At 30.1% G+C, this 20,042-nt stretch overlaps 4 protein-coding genes across 8 annotated transcripts; 2 read left to right on the top strand and 2 right to left on the bottom strand.

The window, feature by feature from the left end:
* Positions 1–182: 182 nt before the first annotated feature.
* On the top strand, positions 183–4,553 carry LOC124498365 (uncharacterized). Of its 5 annotated transcripts, none has more exons than XM_075729599.1 (6): positions 183–281; positions 926–1,026; positions 1,323–3,021; positions 3,098–3,296; positions 3,363–3,666; positions 3,749–4,553. In XM_075729599.1, exons 3-6 carry the CDS (start codon positions 1,452–1,454, stop codon positions 4,328–4,330), a joined length of 2,655 nt encoding a protein of 884 aa, XP_075585714.1. In that variant the 5' UTR covers positions 183–281; positions 926–1,026; positions 1,323–1,451; the 3' UTR covers positions 4,331–4,553. The 5 variants fall into 5 exon arrangements, with proteins under 5 accessions (XP_075585714.1, XP_075585713.1, XP_075585715.1 ...); XM_075729598.1 differs by having other exon boundaries at positions 187–285; XM_075729600.1 differs by lacking the exon at positions 926–1,026 and having other exon boundaries at positions 271–281.
* Marf1 (meiosis regulator and mRNA stability factor 1-like protein) lies at positions 4,509–8,176 on the top strand. The gene is made up of 3 exons (XM_047062296.2): positions 4,509–5,198; positions 5,268–5,471; positions 5,531–8,176. The coding sequence occupies exons 1-3, from the start codon at positions 4,643–4,645 to the stop codon at positions 7,960–7,962; spliced, it is 3,192 nt and encodes a 1,063-aa protein (XP_046918252.2). The 5' UTR covers positions 4,509–4,642; the 3' UTR covers positions 7,963–8,176.
* Positions 5,804–8,751, bottom strand: LOC124498535 (transmembrane protein 70 homolog, mitochondrial). The gene has a single exon (XM_075729602.1). It carries the CDS (start codon positions 8,710–8,712, stop codon positions 8,167–8,169), a length of 546 nt encoding a protein of 181 aa, XP_075585717.1. The 5' UTR covers positions 8,713–8,751; the 3' UTR covers positions 5,804–8,166.
* Positions 8,752–8,846: 95 nt separating this feature from the next.
* On the bottom strand, positions 8,847–10,440 carry Stip1 (Stress-induced phosphoprotein 1). Its single transcript, XM_047062299.2, has 4 exons — positions 10,187–10,440; positions 9,508–10,117; positions 9,192–9,453; positions 8,847–9,120 (listed from the first exon to the last, which is right to left on the bottom strand). Exons 1-4 carry the CDS (start codon positions 10,217–10,219, stop codon positions 9,048–9,050), a joined length of 978 nt encoding a protein of 325 aa, XP_046918255.1. The 5' UTR covers positions 10,220–10,440; the 3' UTR covers positions 8,847–9,047.
* Between the last annotated feature and the right edge of the window lie 9,602 nt (positions 10,441–20,042).

The following is a 20,042-nucleotide window of genomic DNA, read 5'->3' as shown; positions in this document are numbered from 1 at the left end:
ATCATGTCAACCTTGATGTGTACAACACACACTTATACACGATGGTGTTTTAGCCAAATAAACAAACAAAACAAAACAGAACAGAAAAAAAAACAATGCTACATGCATTTGGTTTTCATTTTTTTTTCTGTTCGAATTTTTCTTTTTTTTTTTTGGTATCTGGAACAACAACAACAAATTGAATCAAATTCTCTTTGTTTTTGTTTCTCCATGTGTGTGTGTGTGTGTGTGATTTACCTATTTTAAACTAAAGAGAAGAATCATCTTCAAACAAAAGTGGGGTAGGTAAGTTTGAAAAAAAGCTAAACTTTTTACTCAATGTATATTTATTGACCATGAACAAGTTTTTTTTTCTTGGTAATCATAGATGATTGCCCATAATAATCATTTATGTTAATCATCCGATTCGATTGGATTAGGTTATTTCATTCAAAAAAAAACGATAGCCAATATATAGGTAATGCTATGAATGAATATCATTACGACTATTATTAATTAAATTATCACTCCACTATTTTGAATGTTTTTGTCGTTATTGTTGTTGTTGTTTCTGTACCCAAAGGATAGAAATGAGTAATTATTATTCGGTCATTTTTTTTTAGAATGAATCAAATCGACAATTTATTACTAAATACTGCGGCAAATAATAGAAAAAAAAACAATTCTAATCACGTTCATTTTGTCAATGATCAATGACAAACGATGAATGAATGTTGATCACGTCTGAATTTAATCATTCATTCATTATGATAATAATGACGAGAAAAAAAAATTTTTTTTTGTTTTGTTTGTGGTTCTCATCATCGATTTCAATGTTGATGACTACGACAACAACGACAAACAGAAAGCAGAAGAATGATACATTTTATTTCATTTTCATTTTCATTTTGTTTTTTTTCTTCTTGTTCTTTTTCTTTATCAACAGAATTATAATCGAAACAAATCGAATCATTTTCGACATACAACAATGAATTTGAATTCATTCGGACATTCTTTCGATGATTGAATGTCACTCGATGAGCTAAGGTAATCTTCATTTTCATTACCTTTTTGTAAATTACACCCGAGAGAGAGAGAGAGAGAGAGAGAGAGAGAAAAATCACTTAACAAGATTAAATGAAGAAATTAAATTCCGGTCACTTTATCCATGACACGAGGATGATGATTTCGACAATGATATATATATAAATAATAAATTTCATTGTTTTTATCATTTTGAAAATTAATTTTGTTTTTTTTCTGTTTTGTTTTTTCATTTCATTTCATCACCGGCTATAACGTTGATTATTATTTTCTTTTTTCTTTTGTTTTCTTTCGGTCAGATCAAGTTCACAAGTTTTGTGTATGCCAAACAACAACAACAACAACAATTGAATTTGAATCGTGTGTGTGTGTGTGTGTGAATTTTATGATTTTGAAGAAAGAAAAAAAAATCTGAATAATCATGAATAATGGGCTGTGGTGCATCATCATCATTATCAAATACACAAATTGTTCCGATTAATGCAACAGAAACTACGGTTGGAACAAATTCCGAAAATGCAAGACAACAACAACAAAATTGGTCAACTAAATCATGGATTCATAAAAATGGCAACAACAACAACAACAACAATGGTGGTGGTGGTGGTGGTGGTGATGTTAATCATCAACAACAAAATCGTTCACGTATTATCAATGGTTTTACATTGCGTATTTTATTACCATGTCGATTTGTTGGTAATAGTTCATCGAATATGGATATCAATGGTACAATGTATAATGCAAATGTTACTCATAGTGAAGTACAAACCGATTCGGATACGATTGGCTTCAAATGTCAATATAGCCAAACTGAATTGATTAATATGAATGATGAAGAATTCGATGCAATGATTCAAGCATTAGATGAACAATTTTTGAATGAATCAACGAACAAAATCAATACTAATGATCAAATAATCGATAATGATAATGATAAACATAATGATGCCGTTGATGATGATGAATTATTACTTGCAGCAAGCCATAAAACATTCAATTCATTACAGGAACAACAAAATTTTACCAAACGATTATTCATCAATGTTGCCGTGCAGGCAACCAAAAAAAAATCTACACGTTCAACTCAGACAAAATTTGGTTCAATTGATCATTGTTTTCTACCCGAACTGACATTACCATCGAATCAACATGAATTGTTACGTATAAGTGAAAATCTTACCAAAGCCATCGTTGATTGTAAATCAAATTCAAATGATAATGATCAAATGGTTCATCAATTATTGTCATCACTAGATGATGATGATGAATTTGATTCCAATATTGTTAAACCGGATGAAATTGTTGAAAAAGTAAAGAAAACATTATCAAAATTTGATAATGGACAACAAAAAACAGCAAACAATTCATCATCGATAATAAATCCAACGATTGTCAGAAAAATTCCCAGCGAAACATTATGGCGTTCAAAAAGTAAAGGTTTAATGAAACAACAAAAAGTACAGGATTGTATATTTCTACTGTTGGATGATATACGAAAGAAAAAATCTTTGGATCAATTATTACCAAATACTAATAATGTTGTTGTTGCTGCCGTACAGAAAAGAGATGTTTCATTGCAAACCACAAATGATATATTGACAGATGAATCACCAGAATATGCTGCCCGATCACCATTATGTCATAAAAATGAAATGATACCATCATCATTAATGTTTCGTGATATTGATGAAAAAATGCTTGATGCACCGGATTTTGTTCGTACACAAGATATAGCACAATATGTATGTAAATTTGCCAAAAATGATCTGTTCAAAATTCGTGCCCTGTTCACATGGATCACAAGAAATATTCGTTTCAATTCAGAAACTATTGAAAAAAATTTGATTTCCACAGAGATTCTTGAACAAAAACAAGGTAAAAGTAAAGATTATTGCCGCCTTTTCGATGATGTATGCCGATTGATGGGTGTACGTGTGAAAAAAATCGATGGTTTCGTACGTGATTATCATTATCGTCCGGGATATCATTTTCAACCAGGTAATTTTAATTAAAAATTTTTTCCCAGAAAAAATTTTAACTTAATTTTTTTCAATTAAACAAAAAAAAACAATAGGCAAAGATGCTATCTCATCATGGAATGCTGCATTTGTGTTGAGTTCATGGCGTTTTATTGATCTAACATTGGCGGCTGGTTATGCTGATGCTTCCGGAGAATTTCATGCCAAAACTAATGAACATTATTTTCTTACCGATCCAGCCGTTTTGATATGGACACATTTTCCATATAGTGATGTGGAAGAAAATTATGAGAGGTAAAAATTTTTTTTTGTTTTGTGAATCGATTGTTTTTTCTATTAACCAAACTATTCATCATACAGATGGCAACTATTGGATAAACCAATAAAATTGGATGAATTCAACGCCCAACCTAAAGTGATGGAACATTTTTTTGAATATAATCTAAGCATACGATCTAGAATTCATAATCCATTAGAATTTCGTATATCTACAGAGGTGAAAATTGGTAGCCACGAAGCAATGCGTTATAAATATAAATTATATGCGGCTGATGAACAAGAAAATTCATCACTTAATTATTATGTTTTTTGTCAATTGAAAGAAGATCGTCTAGTTGGTTCATTTATGGTACAGCCACCATTAGCTGGCCGTTTTATACTTAAAGTAAGATAATGGTGATGATTTGTAATGTTTAAATTTATGAATCTAATTTTTTTTTATTTTTTTTTTTTTTTTTGATCTGTAGATATTTGCCAAACCAGAAAGAGAAATGCAAGGTAGTCAACAGGACCTATCACAGCCATTAGATCCAATAATAATGATTCTATTGGAATGTACGAAAGCCCGAAAATATATTGAACCATTTCCATTGAATGAATTACCATGGGGATTGACACAAAAATTTTATGATTATAAACTCAAAATGGTTAATCAAAAAGGACCAATCATTGTTACATGGGGTGGACGACGACGTCTAGTAATGGAATCAATAGAAACAATGTTAATCACCTATTCACTTTATGATTCTGATTCATTGGAAATGGATACTAGAAACATTATCATACGTGAAGATAATGGTTTCAAAACAATTTTCACCATCAATCCACCAAGAGTTGGTACATTCAAATTCATTCTATTTGGCATGCCAAAACCTAAACAAAAAGGTAAATGGCGTTTACCGATGTTGGCCACATTGATGATTGATTGTAAATTGATTAAACCACTACAACATGATGAAGATATGACAGTGGCGCAAACAACAACGCACACAACAAATGATGATAATAATAATAATAAAAATGATAAGAAATCAAAATCAAAAAAATAATATTTATTTTAAGTAAAATTGGTCAAAACAATGTGATTCCAAGTTGTTAAAGCTGCTACTATCATTTAATTGTTTGCCTTGATTCGATTGATCATTATTATTATCAATTATAAGCCCATCATCATCAATATGATGTAATTAATATACTTTTACATACGCAATAACTAGTCATCATTTTATTTTAAAATTTAAATTAAATATATACTATTTTTTTGAATTTGAATTTCCAGTTGTTATTTTTTTTTTTTTGTTTTCCGAATATTTTCAAATTTTTGAAATTTTTGACTATTTCCACCTCATCGAATCTCTATCATGTCTATATCGTGTCTCGAAACGAAATTTGCTTCACGCGACCACAATAACAACAACAAAGACATGAGTAATTGTGAATATCATCGACTTTCCATATTTCAACAAACAAATTCTGCCAAAAATCAAATGATTTTATCGACCATGAATCATTCTGATCATCAAAATCAATTCAATGCACATGTGAATGTTAATTTTAATAATCAATATTGGCTTCAGCTACAAGATTATCGCCGTTTTATTGTTAATCAACGTAAACCAGTTGGTGTGTTTTGGGATATTGAAAATTGTTCAATTCCACGTGGTGTTAGTCCATCGAATTTGATTGAAAAAATACGTTCATTTATCGTACGATTTAATCTGATTGAGAAAGAATTTTCTATTGTCTGTGATGTACCTAGTTTTGCTTCCACTGTGATCAACGAATTGAATAATACACAAGTCAATATAATTCATGTTAGTTCTTTTGCCAAAAACGCTGCCGATGAAAAATTGAAACAATTAATTTTACGTTTTGTACAATCGAATGGACAAAATTGTGCTGTTATATTGTTTTCAAGTTTGTATCCAATATTCGATGATTAGAAATTGTTTTTCATGATCATTTGATTCGAATCCATTTTTTTAGGTGATATAAATTTTGTACCTGTATTGAGTGATATTAAAAATCGTCTTGGTGTATTGGTCATTCTATTTCATCATCAACAAGTATCGTCAGCACTGTTGCAGAGTTCACATTATCATTTTGATTATGATCAATTTTGTTTGACAAATACTGTCAATGTACAAATGAATCATCATCCGCTGATTGATAATCAATCTGATTTTATCAGTAAGTGATTTTATTTGGAACTCGAATTCTAATTGACGGCATTTTTTGGAATCAATTAGTGACATCATTACGAATTTCAAATCTTCCATCGGCTGCGGAAGAAGAACAAATTAAAGGTTTATTAAATCGAATTATTGGCAATAATGGTGGACGCATCACGTATCTTGATATGATAAATCATGAAGCAATTGTGCGATTTAAATGCCGTTCCGATGCATTACGTTGTCATCAACGTGTTGATAATCGAAAATTTTATGGCCATATTCTCAAATCTAAATTTGAACCAAATTTTATTCAATCCAATCAAAATACATCATCATCATCATTTGTGAATCATTATTCTAGTCGTCAAATTAATGATCATCAGCAATCATTGAATCGTGTCAATTCTGAATCTCGACCCACAATTCGTACTACTACTACTACTACTACTACTACTATTAGTCAACCGACGATTAGTGAATCTTTTGTTAAACGTGCAGCCGCATGTACAATATGTTCACAAAATCAAAATTATAAACAATCGAAAAATCATAATTTCTTATTCTCTAATCAAATCTTCAGTATTAATATTGATTTCAATTTTTTTTGTCGAAGACTGTGCTTTCTATTATCATCTCATGATGGTAAAATACCGTTGAATTCATTTCCCGATTGTTGGCTTGAAACATTCGAAACAGAATTGGATGATATCAACGATAATGATGGACCAAAAGTGATGCTTGAACATTTAATTACTTGTGTTCCTAATGTCAGTATTCGTAATATGGAAATTGAAATTGATCAACAAGAAATTTTAACAAAATTTATTGTTTTCAATGAATCATCGGACCATCACAATCAACAATCATCATCATCAAGTAAACGATCAAAATTATTGAAAAAATTCATGTTGAATTTACATTCTTTATTGAGAAATCAAACATCGAATAAAACAACATGTTTTCCATCAATTGAATTAAGTGATCTTGTTGTAGAATATCGTCGTCATTTTGATGAAAATATCATTCCTCGTGATTATGGATTTTCAGATCTCATTGAATTATTGGAATCATGTGGAAAAAAATTCAATATCTATTCATATGGTTATCATCGTATCGTTGCGTTGAATTTCAAAGAACAAGCTCTTCGTTTCATGTCACATTTGGCTAGACTTTATCCATTCAATCTATCGGATCCAAATTATTTTGATGACTTGGATCCCGCTTTTTATGGTGCATGTTCAATTGAAGATATGATCACGGCTATTGATTTGAGACCAAATTTAGTGAAATTTATTTATGATAAAAATCGACGATTAGCACTGTTCAGTTATCCATTGGTTCAGAATTCCGCAATACTAGATGAATTTAATGTAATCAAAACAGACTTGAAAAAGACACTTTTATCGATGCAAGATTTTTCCATAAATTGTTCAAAATTTCGTGAAGATTTTTCTCAGCTGATCCATAAAAAATTGAATGTAAAAATGAACTATTGCCGTTTATCGAATCTAATTATCAATCATAGTGGTGGTGATTTGGAAATCATGACACATTCATTACCATTTCATGATCGATTAATGTTAAGTGTAGATTTACAATTGATGGAATTGGGTAAACGATTCTTGAAAATATTCAATGAAATGGCAGTCATATCATATGGAGAATCAGAAATTTCAGATCATCATCATAATGAAAGAAATGTTGCAATACCAATCTATGATTTAATCTATCATTATCATCGTCGTTATGAATCATTTAGTTTGGATAATTTGGGCATAAAATCATTATCGAAATTATTTGAAAAAATTCTTGTCAATTCCTCGTTTGAAAATTATTGTCTCATCTATACATCAAGTACTATTTTCCTTAATAAATTCTCTCATTCATGGCGTCAACGTGTTCTTCACCTAATTTTTACCATTATTGTTCATCATCGATCATCAAATGGAATGATTACTTTCGATGAACTTAAACAACATTTTCATAATCATCTTGGATTTTCATTTGGATTAAGCTTATTTTGTGATCAACAGATTGGAAAAATGATTCAAATTATCAAAGATGATAATAATGAATTAATCGTCAAATTGAATCCATCGTGTGAATTTGCAGCCAAATGTTTGACAGTTATGTTATTGCATGAGAAAATTGTATTTCCTCATTGTATTAGTAGCAATAATGGCCATCCATTATGGACTTTGGATCAGATTGAAAATGAATTCTATGATCATTTTGGTGTATCGATGGCATATTCCAATCCAACTAATGGTGGTGGCCAATCGAATCTAATCGATTCATTTGCTTCATTTGATTGGCTATTCGAAATCAGAGATTTCCAATGTCATACAATATTGATCAAAGAAATTGATTGGTTTCATTACGATCTCAGTACGATTCCACGTTGTAATTATTGTGAATCACAGCAGTCAGAACAACAGAAGTCTTTATCGGAAGAGATATTTGAAAAATTTCTCCAAGAACAATCATCATCAATGATGATTCATTAAAATATTACGGTTATTGAAATTTCGAATTTACGAATTGATTTTTTTTTTATTGCATACAAATTATATCATTTTGTATCTTTTTTTTCTACTATAAATTTTTTTTTTATTGAGTAAATTATGTGCTTTGTTATTACGAACAATTATATTTCGATTTTTTTGTTTAATTTTATAAATACAAAAATTAATAAAGAAAAATCATTGTGTTTACGATTTACGATCATGTTGTTGTTGTTGTTGTTGTTTTTGTAGAAAATCTTCAGGCCTCAGATTGACTGGACGATCAAAACCAAGCATTCGTTTATAGGCATGCATATCGATCACCATATTTGGATCGACAAATAATGGTCGTTTTTTCTTCATCTCATCCACGATATATGTGGTGAAAATGCCCAACATTTCTGGTACTTGAACTTGATTTGATTTATATGCCAATTGTACATCACGATTTATTAGATTTAAATGTTTTGCAATGAATTGATCATTTTGTTCATTATAATATAATTTTGTTACATATCTTTTTGTGAACCAATTCAAAATTAATGGCGATATAAATATACCGGCACAAGTGACCGTTGCGAAACCCATCGTTAATGATGAACCAGTAGCAATTAATTTTGGATATAAAAATGGTTGTACACCAGCCGATAGTATGGTAGTTGATATTGATAATCTTTTAATCATTTTAATCAAACGTACCATCTGTTCGGGTGCTTCATAAATTAATCTTCCTGGTGTTTCACTTTTTGCCATTGTTTTTGTTGTGTTGTCTTTTTAATTTCCACATGTGATCGAACAATCAACATTTGAAACAGAAAAAATCGATATATCGATTATTATCCAATCTAACAATGGCCAGATGGCAGCACTAGTAATGAAATTGACAATTTTTTTCAGAGATAATCCATAAATGTCATTTATTCATTTTTTTTTATTATAAAAAAAGTGACCATAAAAATACATCGAGCATAGAATAGGCTTGGCTGGAAAACACACTAATTCAGCTATGCATGTGTTGCTTATTGTTAGTTGTATTTTATCGAATAAAAAACTGAGTTTTGGAGAAAAAAAATTTTCAATTTTGCAAGTTAGCGAACCGAAATTATTCCACTTTCCATCAATTTGAAAATTTTGCTTGAAATTTCTGGATCTTTTAAATGTCTGAATTCAAGTGAAAAAAAAGAATGAAATTAGTAAGAGCCAATAATTCATCTATTTAACAATTAACATACTCATGTAATGCTTTTGGATCATTTTGCATTTGTTGAAGAATCATTTGCATAGCAGGATCAGCTAGAATTTTTTGTATTTCAGGATCAGCCATTGCTCGTTTACGAATATCTTCCGGCGATGAAGACATACAACATTTACGATAGCCTTCGATTGCTTCCTTGTTGTTTTCATCAATTTCCAATGCTTTCTGAAAAGCTGCTTGAGCTTTTGCATGTTCTTTTGCGGCCAACAAAGCATAGCCTTTTCGAATATAACCTTTCACTGAAATAGAGAGATTTAATAGAGACAATTACTATTAAAATGATGATGACCTACCAAAAGTTGGTTCAAGGCGAATACATTCTTCACAATCTTTTAAAGCCAAATTAAATTCAGTTAACTTCTGATAACAGGCGGCACGATTACTGAAAAGTTTAGCATCATCCGGATTACGTTTGATAGCTTCCGTATAATGTTTGATTGCGGCAGGATAATCACCTTTCTGGAACATTTCATTACCCAATTTTTTCTCCTCCAACGATTTATCTGGATCAATATAGGCTTTACGTTCTTTTTCTTTGATTATTTTTTCAACATCACTCAATTTGGACAATGTTTCCGGAGTTCGATGTTCGGTTAATGATTTTTGAAAAAATGTTCGCGCATCTTCATATTGTTCTTTACGTTGATAGCAGCTGGCCATCCTGGCATATGCTTTAGCAATCAATTTGAAATCGGCACGATTTTCTCGACCAATTTCGATTGCTTTTTCACATTGTTTGATTGCTTCATCATAATTACCTTGTTCAAAATAGACGGCCGATTTATTATTCAAAAAAGTGATATCGGTTGGATCCAATTCGATCGCTTGATCATAACAGGCCAATGCTTCATCGAATTTTCGTTGTTTATAAAGATCATTGCCTTTATTTTTAGCAGACAATGCCTGAAAAAAGTTGTGATATAATCATCAGATTAATAAAAAAAAGCTGATGATGATGATGATCAAACATACCTGAGCTTTATTATTGTCTGAAACGGTACTCATAGTTGTTGTTATTAATGAGATCGATTACAAAAAAAAATCAAATATGGAAAAAATCGCAAATTGTGACCGATAAAAAATTGCTGAACAAAAAAAAACAGTATCGTGTTTTTGTATTTTATTCGATTCAATTCGAATGTCACAATGAGAAAGAACGCATGTAAAACATAATGTGTCAAGAAAATTCCAGAATTTACTAGCCAAATACAGCTGTAATCTGGAAATCTCTATTCATACGTTGCAAGTACTTGTGATCATATACACATACTTCACATGTTCATACGTTTCAATAGCATGTAAATGCAGCAAGAAAAAAAAAATTCGATTTTGAATTTTAAATTCTGAAAAATTTATCATTTTTTTCATATCAAAAACTCGAATAATAATAATTTAGATCATATGAAACGTTGATTTCGATTTCATATGGAAACAACAAATAAAAATGATATTTTCACGAGATGGTATTCTTTGGTCTGGATGATTGGCTTTTTTTTAGGAATTTTGAACTATGAAAAAAATGGCAAAAAAAATAAATTGCAATTTGTGGCTAACAACAACAACAACAACAAATATTCTATAGTGGGCGAAATAAATAAAAAAAAGATATTCTTTCCTTTTTTTTCGATTCGATTCGATTCTATTCCTAACGGGAATTGAGAACGTGGTTCAATCGCGCGATTCGAATCGAATCAAATTTCAAATGATATTCCTCAATCAACCAACCAACCATCCATCCATCCATATATAAAAATGATACGAGTAATAGAGAGAGAGAGAGATAATCAACAACAACGACACGAACATGAACAACTTGTGAATATAATGATGACGATTCTTGCGAAAATTCTTCTTTTTTTTAAGATAATCATAATATATATGAATATATATGAATAGTGAATGTAAATGAATGAAAAACGAAGAAAAAAAATCCCAAAGCAAGCAGAATCTAAAATACTCGATTAGAATTTTTTAGATTCTATTTTTTTTCGCTTCACTGGAATCGATACCACCGCTGCTACTACTGATTCTGCATGTGTGTGTGGAATATTTTCGCCCAAAAAAAAAACATTTTGATTCTGGTTGTTTTTGGATTCCATAACCAAGAGAGAGAAACGAAAAAATGGATTCTTGACCATTGCATTTTTTTTTATTCGCTTGCACGTTTTCAAATGTTGGCTAGAGGGAGAGAACCCCTCAATCGATTTGGTGGAATGGTGAATCTCAAATTATTTTCGCCATAATAATAATAATAATCATAATAGCCATACGTGATGATGGAATAAAATTTGAAATGAGAAATGGGAATGTTTTTTTTTCCTGTTACCCCGCCATTCCGGAAACTCATGGACCGAAAAGAAGAAAATAATAAAAAAAAATGAAAACGTGTTTTTTGTTTATTTTGTTGTCGTTGTTGTTGTTGTTGAAATCAAATTCAATGAATGTTGAAAAATGGAATCATTTTTTTTCTGTTTATGGTGGTCATTATCAATTCTGTGTGTGTGGTGTTTGGTGGTCGGTTGTGATGAATAATGGCTTTTTGATTCGGTTTCTCTCTCTCTCTGTGTGTGTGTGTGTAAACAAATTTTTTTTTGATATTTGCAAAAAAAGCAATAAATAATTTGAATGATTGAACGTACAAAATGACCATTGACTTTTTGGATTCAACAAAAAAAAATTGACATTCTATTCTTATGATGTTTTTTTTCCAATTTTGTTTTGAATTTTTGAAAATTAAATTCATTTCAAATTCAGAATTGATAATGATGGATAGTGAACAAGCAATATTTATTCTATAATCTGATTACATTTTTTTTTATTTTTCATTTATTCACAGATTAGTTTTTGTGCCTGGGTGTGTGTTGGCAACAAACGATTTTTTTTTTCTTCTTTGAAGCAATTTTTTTCCATCCGAATTTGACAAATAATAATCGGATTTGAATTTTTTTAGTGATGGAACAAACAAAATTCAAATGAATTCATCACCACTTGTGCACATCGTTGTCGTTATTATTATGAAAAGAAGAAAAAATATGGAATCAGTTCCAGAAAACAAAAATGCCGGAAAATTTTTCTTTTCTTACTAGCCAATTTTTTTTCTGCGTTTCGAAAAACAACGATAATAATGATAATAATCCAATAAGCAATGTTGATCAGAATCGTATCGCAAGAAAAAAAAGCCAATGGCCAAGACATTAAATGATTTATAGTATCCATATAATAAATCAATCGATCGTTGTCGTTGTTGTTGTTGTTGTTGTTGATTGTTGTTCAATATTTGACCAATAATGTCCAACATCACTATACATACGGTGTATATTTACGGCCGTAACCAAGAATTTCTCATTTCTGGCTGTTTGTTTATCGAAAGGCTTTGCATTTTTTTTTTCTTACAACTTACGCACATTTAGTGTTCCAAAAAAAAAGAAAAGAATGAGAAAATCTGGTCTTCATGAATGAATGACTTATAGTTTATGATTGTTTTAGTTATATCAAACAGGAGGAATGAAATGATTTAAGGATTTACTAGAAAAAAAAAGAAAAAGCTTCATTTTCTCGTAATCGTTATGCCTTTTTTTTAATATTATTTTTTGTTGTTTTGTAAATAATGTAATCTTTACCAATAGCTACAACAACAACAACAACAACAAACAACACACACACACACACATGTTCTAGGAGCAATTGATTTGGTTATTTTTTTTTCTTTTCTTCATCCTGTTGATGATGTCCATTTATTATCATGAAAACATTGGTGCTAGTATGTGTATGTTATTGATAATTTGTTTTTTTCTATGTGTGTGTCTAAAGAATAAAAATTGTTATCCAATAAAACAAACAATCGATATATATATATATGAGACATAGATTGATCGATCGATCCAATCTATCTATCTGATAGATTTTTTCTTTCCAAGCTGATGCCAATGTATTTAATCTGTTTTACTTTTTTTTTGCCGTTGTTGTTGTCATACAAGCCGGTCAGCAGATTAGCAGCAGCAGCAGCAACAGCAGTTGGTCATTTTTTTAATACTTTTTCTCTCTTTGGAATTATTGATCATAAATAAATGAATGGTGGATGAATGATGTGAAATAGTGGTGGCGAATTTTTTTTTTTTTTCATCTCCAACACCCACCCACCGCTGCAATGTTATTAGCCATTATTTTAAATAATAAATAATGTCATTTTTTTCGAATGTAAAAAAAACAATGAAATTTTTTTTTCCGGTACTGCCACTAAATTTCGACCAAATGTGTGAGTTGGTGTAGTAAATTTTTTTGTTTGTTTTGTTTCTCTTGTCATCAGCAAAAATCCACATTTCCTATGAGAATTTCAAAGTTTTTTTTGTGTTGATTTTTCTATAACCATCATCGATTTCATCACCATCATCAATAATCATCGATGATGATATTTTATTTTCAGATGATTTTCAGATTTTTTTGAAATAGAAAGAGAGAGAGAGAGAGAGAGAGAGAGAGAGGAATACCGCACACAAACACACCAATCCGAAATATAAAGTTGTTACGCCAGAACAACTAATCTAAAATTATAGCTTCAAATGACAAATAATAATAATGTGTGTGTTTATGTGCCACTTCCAATAACCAAAAAAAAAACAACTCTACAATGATAATTTATACAATCAATAATCGATATAGACTATAATGTAATGATGACATCCAAAATCAAAACGAAAACAACAACAACAGCAACAACAACAACAATAAATAAATACCGAAACGTTAACAGAACGGGGAAAAAAAATCCAAACATTACGTTTATCCACAACGTGCCACACCCACACCCACACACACACACACATTGGTGTAATAATAATAATTTATATTAATGGTCCAATTATTGTCATTATTATTTTGTTTTGTTTTTGTTTTGTTTTTATTTAGTTGAGTTTCAAACACACCGAATAAAAGACATGTGAAAATAGAATTGTGAAATAGAAACGAGAATCTCGATTTCATTCTTTCATTCCATCGGAATCGAATCTACGACAACAATTCAATGTATATTCCGATTCCATGTATCATTCATAATATTTTCAATATATACAGCTATAACAACAACAACAACGACAACAACAACAACAACGACAACAACAACAACAACGACAACAACAACAACAACAAAAAAGTGAAATAGTTATCCAATGGCGTCAATTACTACTGCTTTTATTGTTACTATTACGTAAACGTATATATTTTATATATTGACGTGACACAATCGAAATAAATAGCTAAAATAATATAACCCGGAGAGAGAGAGATGGAAAGAGAATTTATCTAATAAGAAAATGAAACTAACAACGACATACACACACACACGCAGAGAGAGAATGAGAGAATGAACATTTTGTAATGACAATCCAAGAATCTTTGAAACATTACTTGTTTTACGTTGTTGTTTTTTTTTCTTGGATTCTGGGTGATAAATTATTTGAATCCGAAATCGATACATCATTTATTGTTTCGTTTCCTTTTTTTTTCGTTTGCTTGCACACAGTGTGCACTGTTCATTTGACCATTATTCTTCGTTTTCGCGGATTTTTTTTTTCGTTTTTGGTTCCATTTTTTTTTCACACGCACACACACACACTAGAACAAGAATTCGATCCATTTGGTTTCGAATTTTTTTTTTCGTTTTGTTTCACACACACGTTTAATTTTTTTTCCGATGAAAAAATTCGTTGTAGCAATTTTTTTTAAAGTTTAAAACAAACGATTAATCGATTTACGGAATTTTTTGAAAGAAAAAAAAATTTCATATGAATTTTTGCTGAAATGAAACACAAACGAATCAGTATAGACCGGCATTGGTCAATATACATGTTGACGTGTTTTTTTTTCTTTTGATAATTAATGGATTCTGTTGAATGTTTATTTTTATTTTTCTCTATATATATATGGTCAGAATTTCTAGGTCAAGTGACCAAAAGTTTTTTTTCTATAATCGATCATCATCATTGTTCGATGTTGATTTATTCATTCATCGAAACGAAAAAGAAAGGCACACATGCAGGTAATTAGCAAACGAGACAAAACAAATGAAAAACAACAGCCAAAATTCTTTCATTACATTGTAGATTCATGATGATAGTGATAACGATTCTACGATACAATATTCATGTGTGTCTAGTGTGTGTTTAATTTCGTTTTGGCCTATGGAAAATAAAATACCAAAATGTCAGTCATAGTGGTTTTGATTATGATTTATATTTATCCATCACATAACGATAATGATTATATGGAATATTATTCCATACAAAGTTTCCATGTCCATGTATGAATATTTAACATTCATATTTCTTTCGTTATCATGAATTTGGTTTCTTTCTGCAAAAAAAAAAGAAAAAAAATTATTCCATCAAACAAACGAAATAATAATGGCAAAATCTTACTTCTTCTTATTTTTCCATTATTAATGATCTCCATTTTATGAATTTATCCGTTAAACGACAACCAATCAAAAAACATGAGCGAATGATTCATTTTTTGTTTTTGTTTTTGCCCGAATGAATATAAATCGATCCATGATGTAAGGATTTGTGTGTTTGTATATAGTCAAAATGAGAATCGCATCAAAGCATAATGATGGCATTAAAAACATTTGATCGATTTGGATTGATTCATTTTTTTTTGTTCAACAATCCATTTATCAGATGATGATAATGGTTTTTTTTTGTTCATATTCATCCGAATAATATCAAATAATGAGTATTGAATATTGAATTTCTAATTTAATTTTTTTTGTTTTTGTTTTTTGAAAAATGAAAAAAAAATCACGATCTAAAACAAACACAAACACACTGAATCAATCTGAATCTGATCATGAATTCTTTTCACACACATACACACGCACAGATAAACAGAATAAACAGAAATCATAATTTGCTTCGTATGTGTGTGGATCGATCTATCGATGATTTAATCAAAGACAACAACAATTTTTTGCTCTGTTATCCATTCATCCATTTATTTATTTATTCATTCATTCATTCTCATCAATCGATTGATGAATCGATCGATTGATCGATCTTTGTTGTTGTTGTTGTTGTTGTTGAAAATTGCTCACAGCAATCTTCATTATCAAGCGCGCGTCTTATTATCACAAAGCCCGGCATCATCATCATTATTTCAATTGGCTCCTTTTATTTAGCCCTCTCTATCTCTATAAAGATGCTGAAAATTTCGATGAAAATTGTTTGAGAATGCCGACGACGACGACGACGAGTGGAATAAAGTTAATTTATTTGTTTATCTAAATTAGTTTCAGCCGAAGAATTTTTTTTTCCAAAAACAACGAATGAGGTTCATTCATCCATCGATTCGGTTTGATATGATTCGAATGAGCAAAACAACAACAACAACTTGATTAGCTCGTGTTTTTCGCTTCATATGGAAAATTTTTTTATAAACAAAAATCAATTTTGAAGCCTAGCAAATGAGGATTCTGAGTATCGTTCATATTGTCTGGTGGTTCCAGAAACAGAATACAGAAAGAAAGAAAGGAAGAAAGAAAAAAAACCATTTTCATATACGAAACGAAAATTCTCTGAATATGAAGAAAAATGGTTAGCCATTTTTTTCAATGTTTAGTGTTTTTTTTTCATATAACTGAGAAAAAAAGCTTCTCACCAGCACCAGAAAAATGGCAATGATGATGATGATGATAAAATATTCATAATGTCAAAAGATGGATAGATTTGGTTGGTGAAAATGAAAGAAATGAAAAAAAAATTTGCATCTTTAAACATGACAAATATCCAAGTGAAAGGCAAAGAAATGTTCATTTTTGTTGCTGTGACTGTGTCGATGACATGAAAATTGATGCTATAAAAGCGAGCGCAATGAACAAAAAAAAAATTTGTTCATCTGGCGTCTTTTCTTTTTTTGCTGTGTTTTATAATTTGAATAAATTACAAACAACAACAACAACAACAACAAAAACAGCGAAACAAAATGTTCATTTTTTGATTTATAACCAACCAGCCAGAAAAAAAAATGAAATGAAATGAAATGTATAAAAGGATTGATTCGTAATGTTTCTCGATTTATGGAATTTTTTTTTCTCTTTTATTTCCATCGTCTAATCTTCTCAATGATACACACAGTGGTGTTAATGGGCTTTTTTTTGCCGTTGTTGTCGTCGCTAGTGATGATGATGATGATGATGATGAATTTGAAAATTTTCAAATTCAAATAAATCAACCACCAACAGCAGACGTTTTTTGCCAAAAAAAAAAATCTCATTGTTAACATCATGATGATGGTGATGATGATGATAATAATTCACATTTTTACCATTTATCAATCAGCTTCATTCACGACACTCGATTCATTTTCTTTCTTTTTTTTTTGCCCCACTTGCCGAGCTAATTTCTAATTTACTCATTTTTTTCATTCATTCATTTTCTCTCTCTCTCTCTCTCTCTCTCTGGTTTGATATTAACAATTTTTTTTCTGCATGAAAAAATATTCTTATTTTATTCTGTTGTAATAAGTGTCGGCGGCAGCGGCGGCTACAAACTGTCAATATTTGCTGATTAATTATTGCTTTTGATAACTCAAATAATGTATTCATGGCACGATTTTTTTTTCTTTTCTGGTTTTGGGGATTATTTTTATTTTTATTTTCATTTTCTTAAAACCGAATGTTTATCTGTGGCAAATACCGCAAGTTTTTTTTTGCCACAGATAAAAATGAATGAATCGATGGCTGGGATCGGCCACGTGGCTCAATTATTCGGTTATTGGCCGCTGTAATTCATACAGCCAATAAACTTTCCAGAAACATTTTTGTCTTTTCTCAGCATCCAACCAGAAATCAGATTTAAATTTTTTTTTCGATTGTTTGGTCCAGAATAAACCCAAACAAGGGCGTATCATTTTCAAAAACCTGGGCATTTATAGCATAATAAAGTCTTTAGGTTTTTATATTCACCGAAAAAAAGTTTTGCATCCATTTCATTCACATTGTTGTTGTTGTTGTTGTGTGAATTCAAGTTTTTTTTAGCTCCTGTTTATTCTGCTTGCCTGCTGAAACTAATTTAATTTAAAGATTTTTTTCTGTTTCTGTTTCTGTTTCTGTTTTTTTTTTTGTTCAAAGATGCAAATTGTTGTCTTGTTGTTCTGGATAAATTTTTTTTTCTTTTGTCTTCTGCTGGTGTGGTGTTGGCTTTGTCGTTCAAACTAAATATAATTTATGGCTGCATCTTATTTTTGTTTTTGTATCCAAACAAAAACAAAAAAACATTGACTCAATTATGACAACAACAAAGGCAATATATTTTACTAAGAATTAGACTAAGAATCTTTTCTTTGATGATGTGAATTTTCGTTTTTTTGTAAAAGAGATTATCTTGTTTTTTTTTGTTGTTTTCCAATCCAGATAGATAGTGATGGAGCGATTTTCGCTGCTGTCTGATCATCATCATCATCAAACAACGATCCAATCATGTCAAATATTGAACTACGACGATGATGATCTTAATGAATAAAAATTAACCAGAAAAAAATAACACTTTGTAGCATCCATTTTTTTCCAGTTTCATCAATTTCGTTGGAAAAAAAATGAACAGAATGGAGTCAATTTTTTTTCATTTTTTTTTTTGTTTTGTTTCAAAAACACAACTTTGACTTTGTAACCACCACTCTTCGTTGGCCAAAAAAAAAGCAAAAAAAAAAAACAAATACGAAACTAAACCAACTGGAACTTTTGAAAACTTTTTTTGCCAAAAAAAAACTTCTGGCTTCCGACAACCAAAAACTAGCGTTTTTTTTTTCTTCACTGTCAATACTCATGAGAGAAACATTTTCTTTTCCATTCTACTTACACTCTCTTGGGATGTTTCTTGTGTCGTCGTCGTTGTCGTTGTTGTTGTGTGCATAAACTGGTGCAAACATTTTTCATCATTTTCATTTTCTGAAGATGATGAAATTGAGAAAAAATTTGCATCGAATGAGAGAAAGAATGAAAAAAAAAATGAACCACTGCTTAGGTTGTCTTTTATTTTATTTTTTTTTATTTTTTTTTTTGGTGTATTAAATTTTCAGAATTTCGGTGAAAGAAATTTTTTTTTATCTCACTAACCTATTTCAAAGGTTGGCCATCATCAAATATGAATCAGTCAGGTAAGTAGCAGCAGTAGTGGCAGTTGTATTATCATGGCTCACACACGTCGACATAATTAATTTTTTTTTTTGCTTTTTCCTATTGCAGATTCTATTCAGTTTGATTATTGGAGCAAACAAAAAACGAATGGGAAAATAAAAATTTAATATGAAATGAATGATTCCATTTAACCGTTGTTGTTGTTGTTGTTGTTGATGGATCCTAGAATAAGCCCCCAATCGCCCACTATTGCACCTCATCACTTTCGCTGGATTTGGATTTTGCAGTTTTTTTTTCTTGGCATCAAGTTTTTTTTCGCTATTTTTGTTGCTTGTTGTCTTGATGAAAATGGAAATTCATCTTCTCATCATCAGCAACAAAAAAAAAAAAATTTATTCGTTCGTTTGTTTGTCATTGTTATTCCTTTTTTTTCGATTATTAATCCTCGGTTGATTGAATGATCAGTGTAATGATCAGGAAATAAAATAAAATAAAATGAATATATACGAAAGTAAAGTAAAGTAAAGTGGATGATGAAAAAAAAATGGAGATTTATCATTCGCCTGATTTACTTTTTTTTCCGTTTTGTTTTGTTTGTGTTTTTAGCCACAAAAACGGAGAAAAAAAGAGAAAAAAGGAAAGAAAATTGCTCATTTTGATGACCACATAATACATTCCATGACAGTTTCTCATTTATTTTTT

The sequence above is a fragment of the Dermatophagoides farinae genome, chromosome 3, assembly GCF_024713945.1.
Source record: "Dermatophagoides farinae isolate YC_2012a chromosome 3, ASM2471394v1, whole genome shotgun sequence".
NCBI classification, from domain to species: Eukaryota; Metazoa; Arthropoda; class Arachnida; order Sarcoptiformes; family Pyroglyphidae; genus Dermatophagoides; species Dermatophagoides farinae.
The sequence above is the reverse complement of the archived record's forward strand: the minus strand, read 5'-3'. Positions and strand labels throughout refer to the sequence as shown.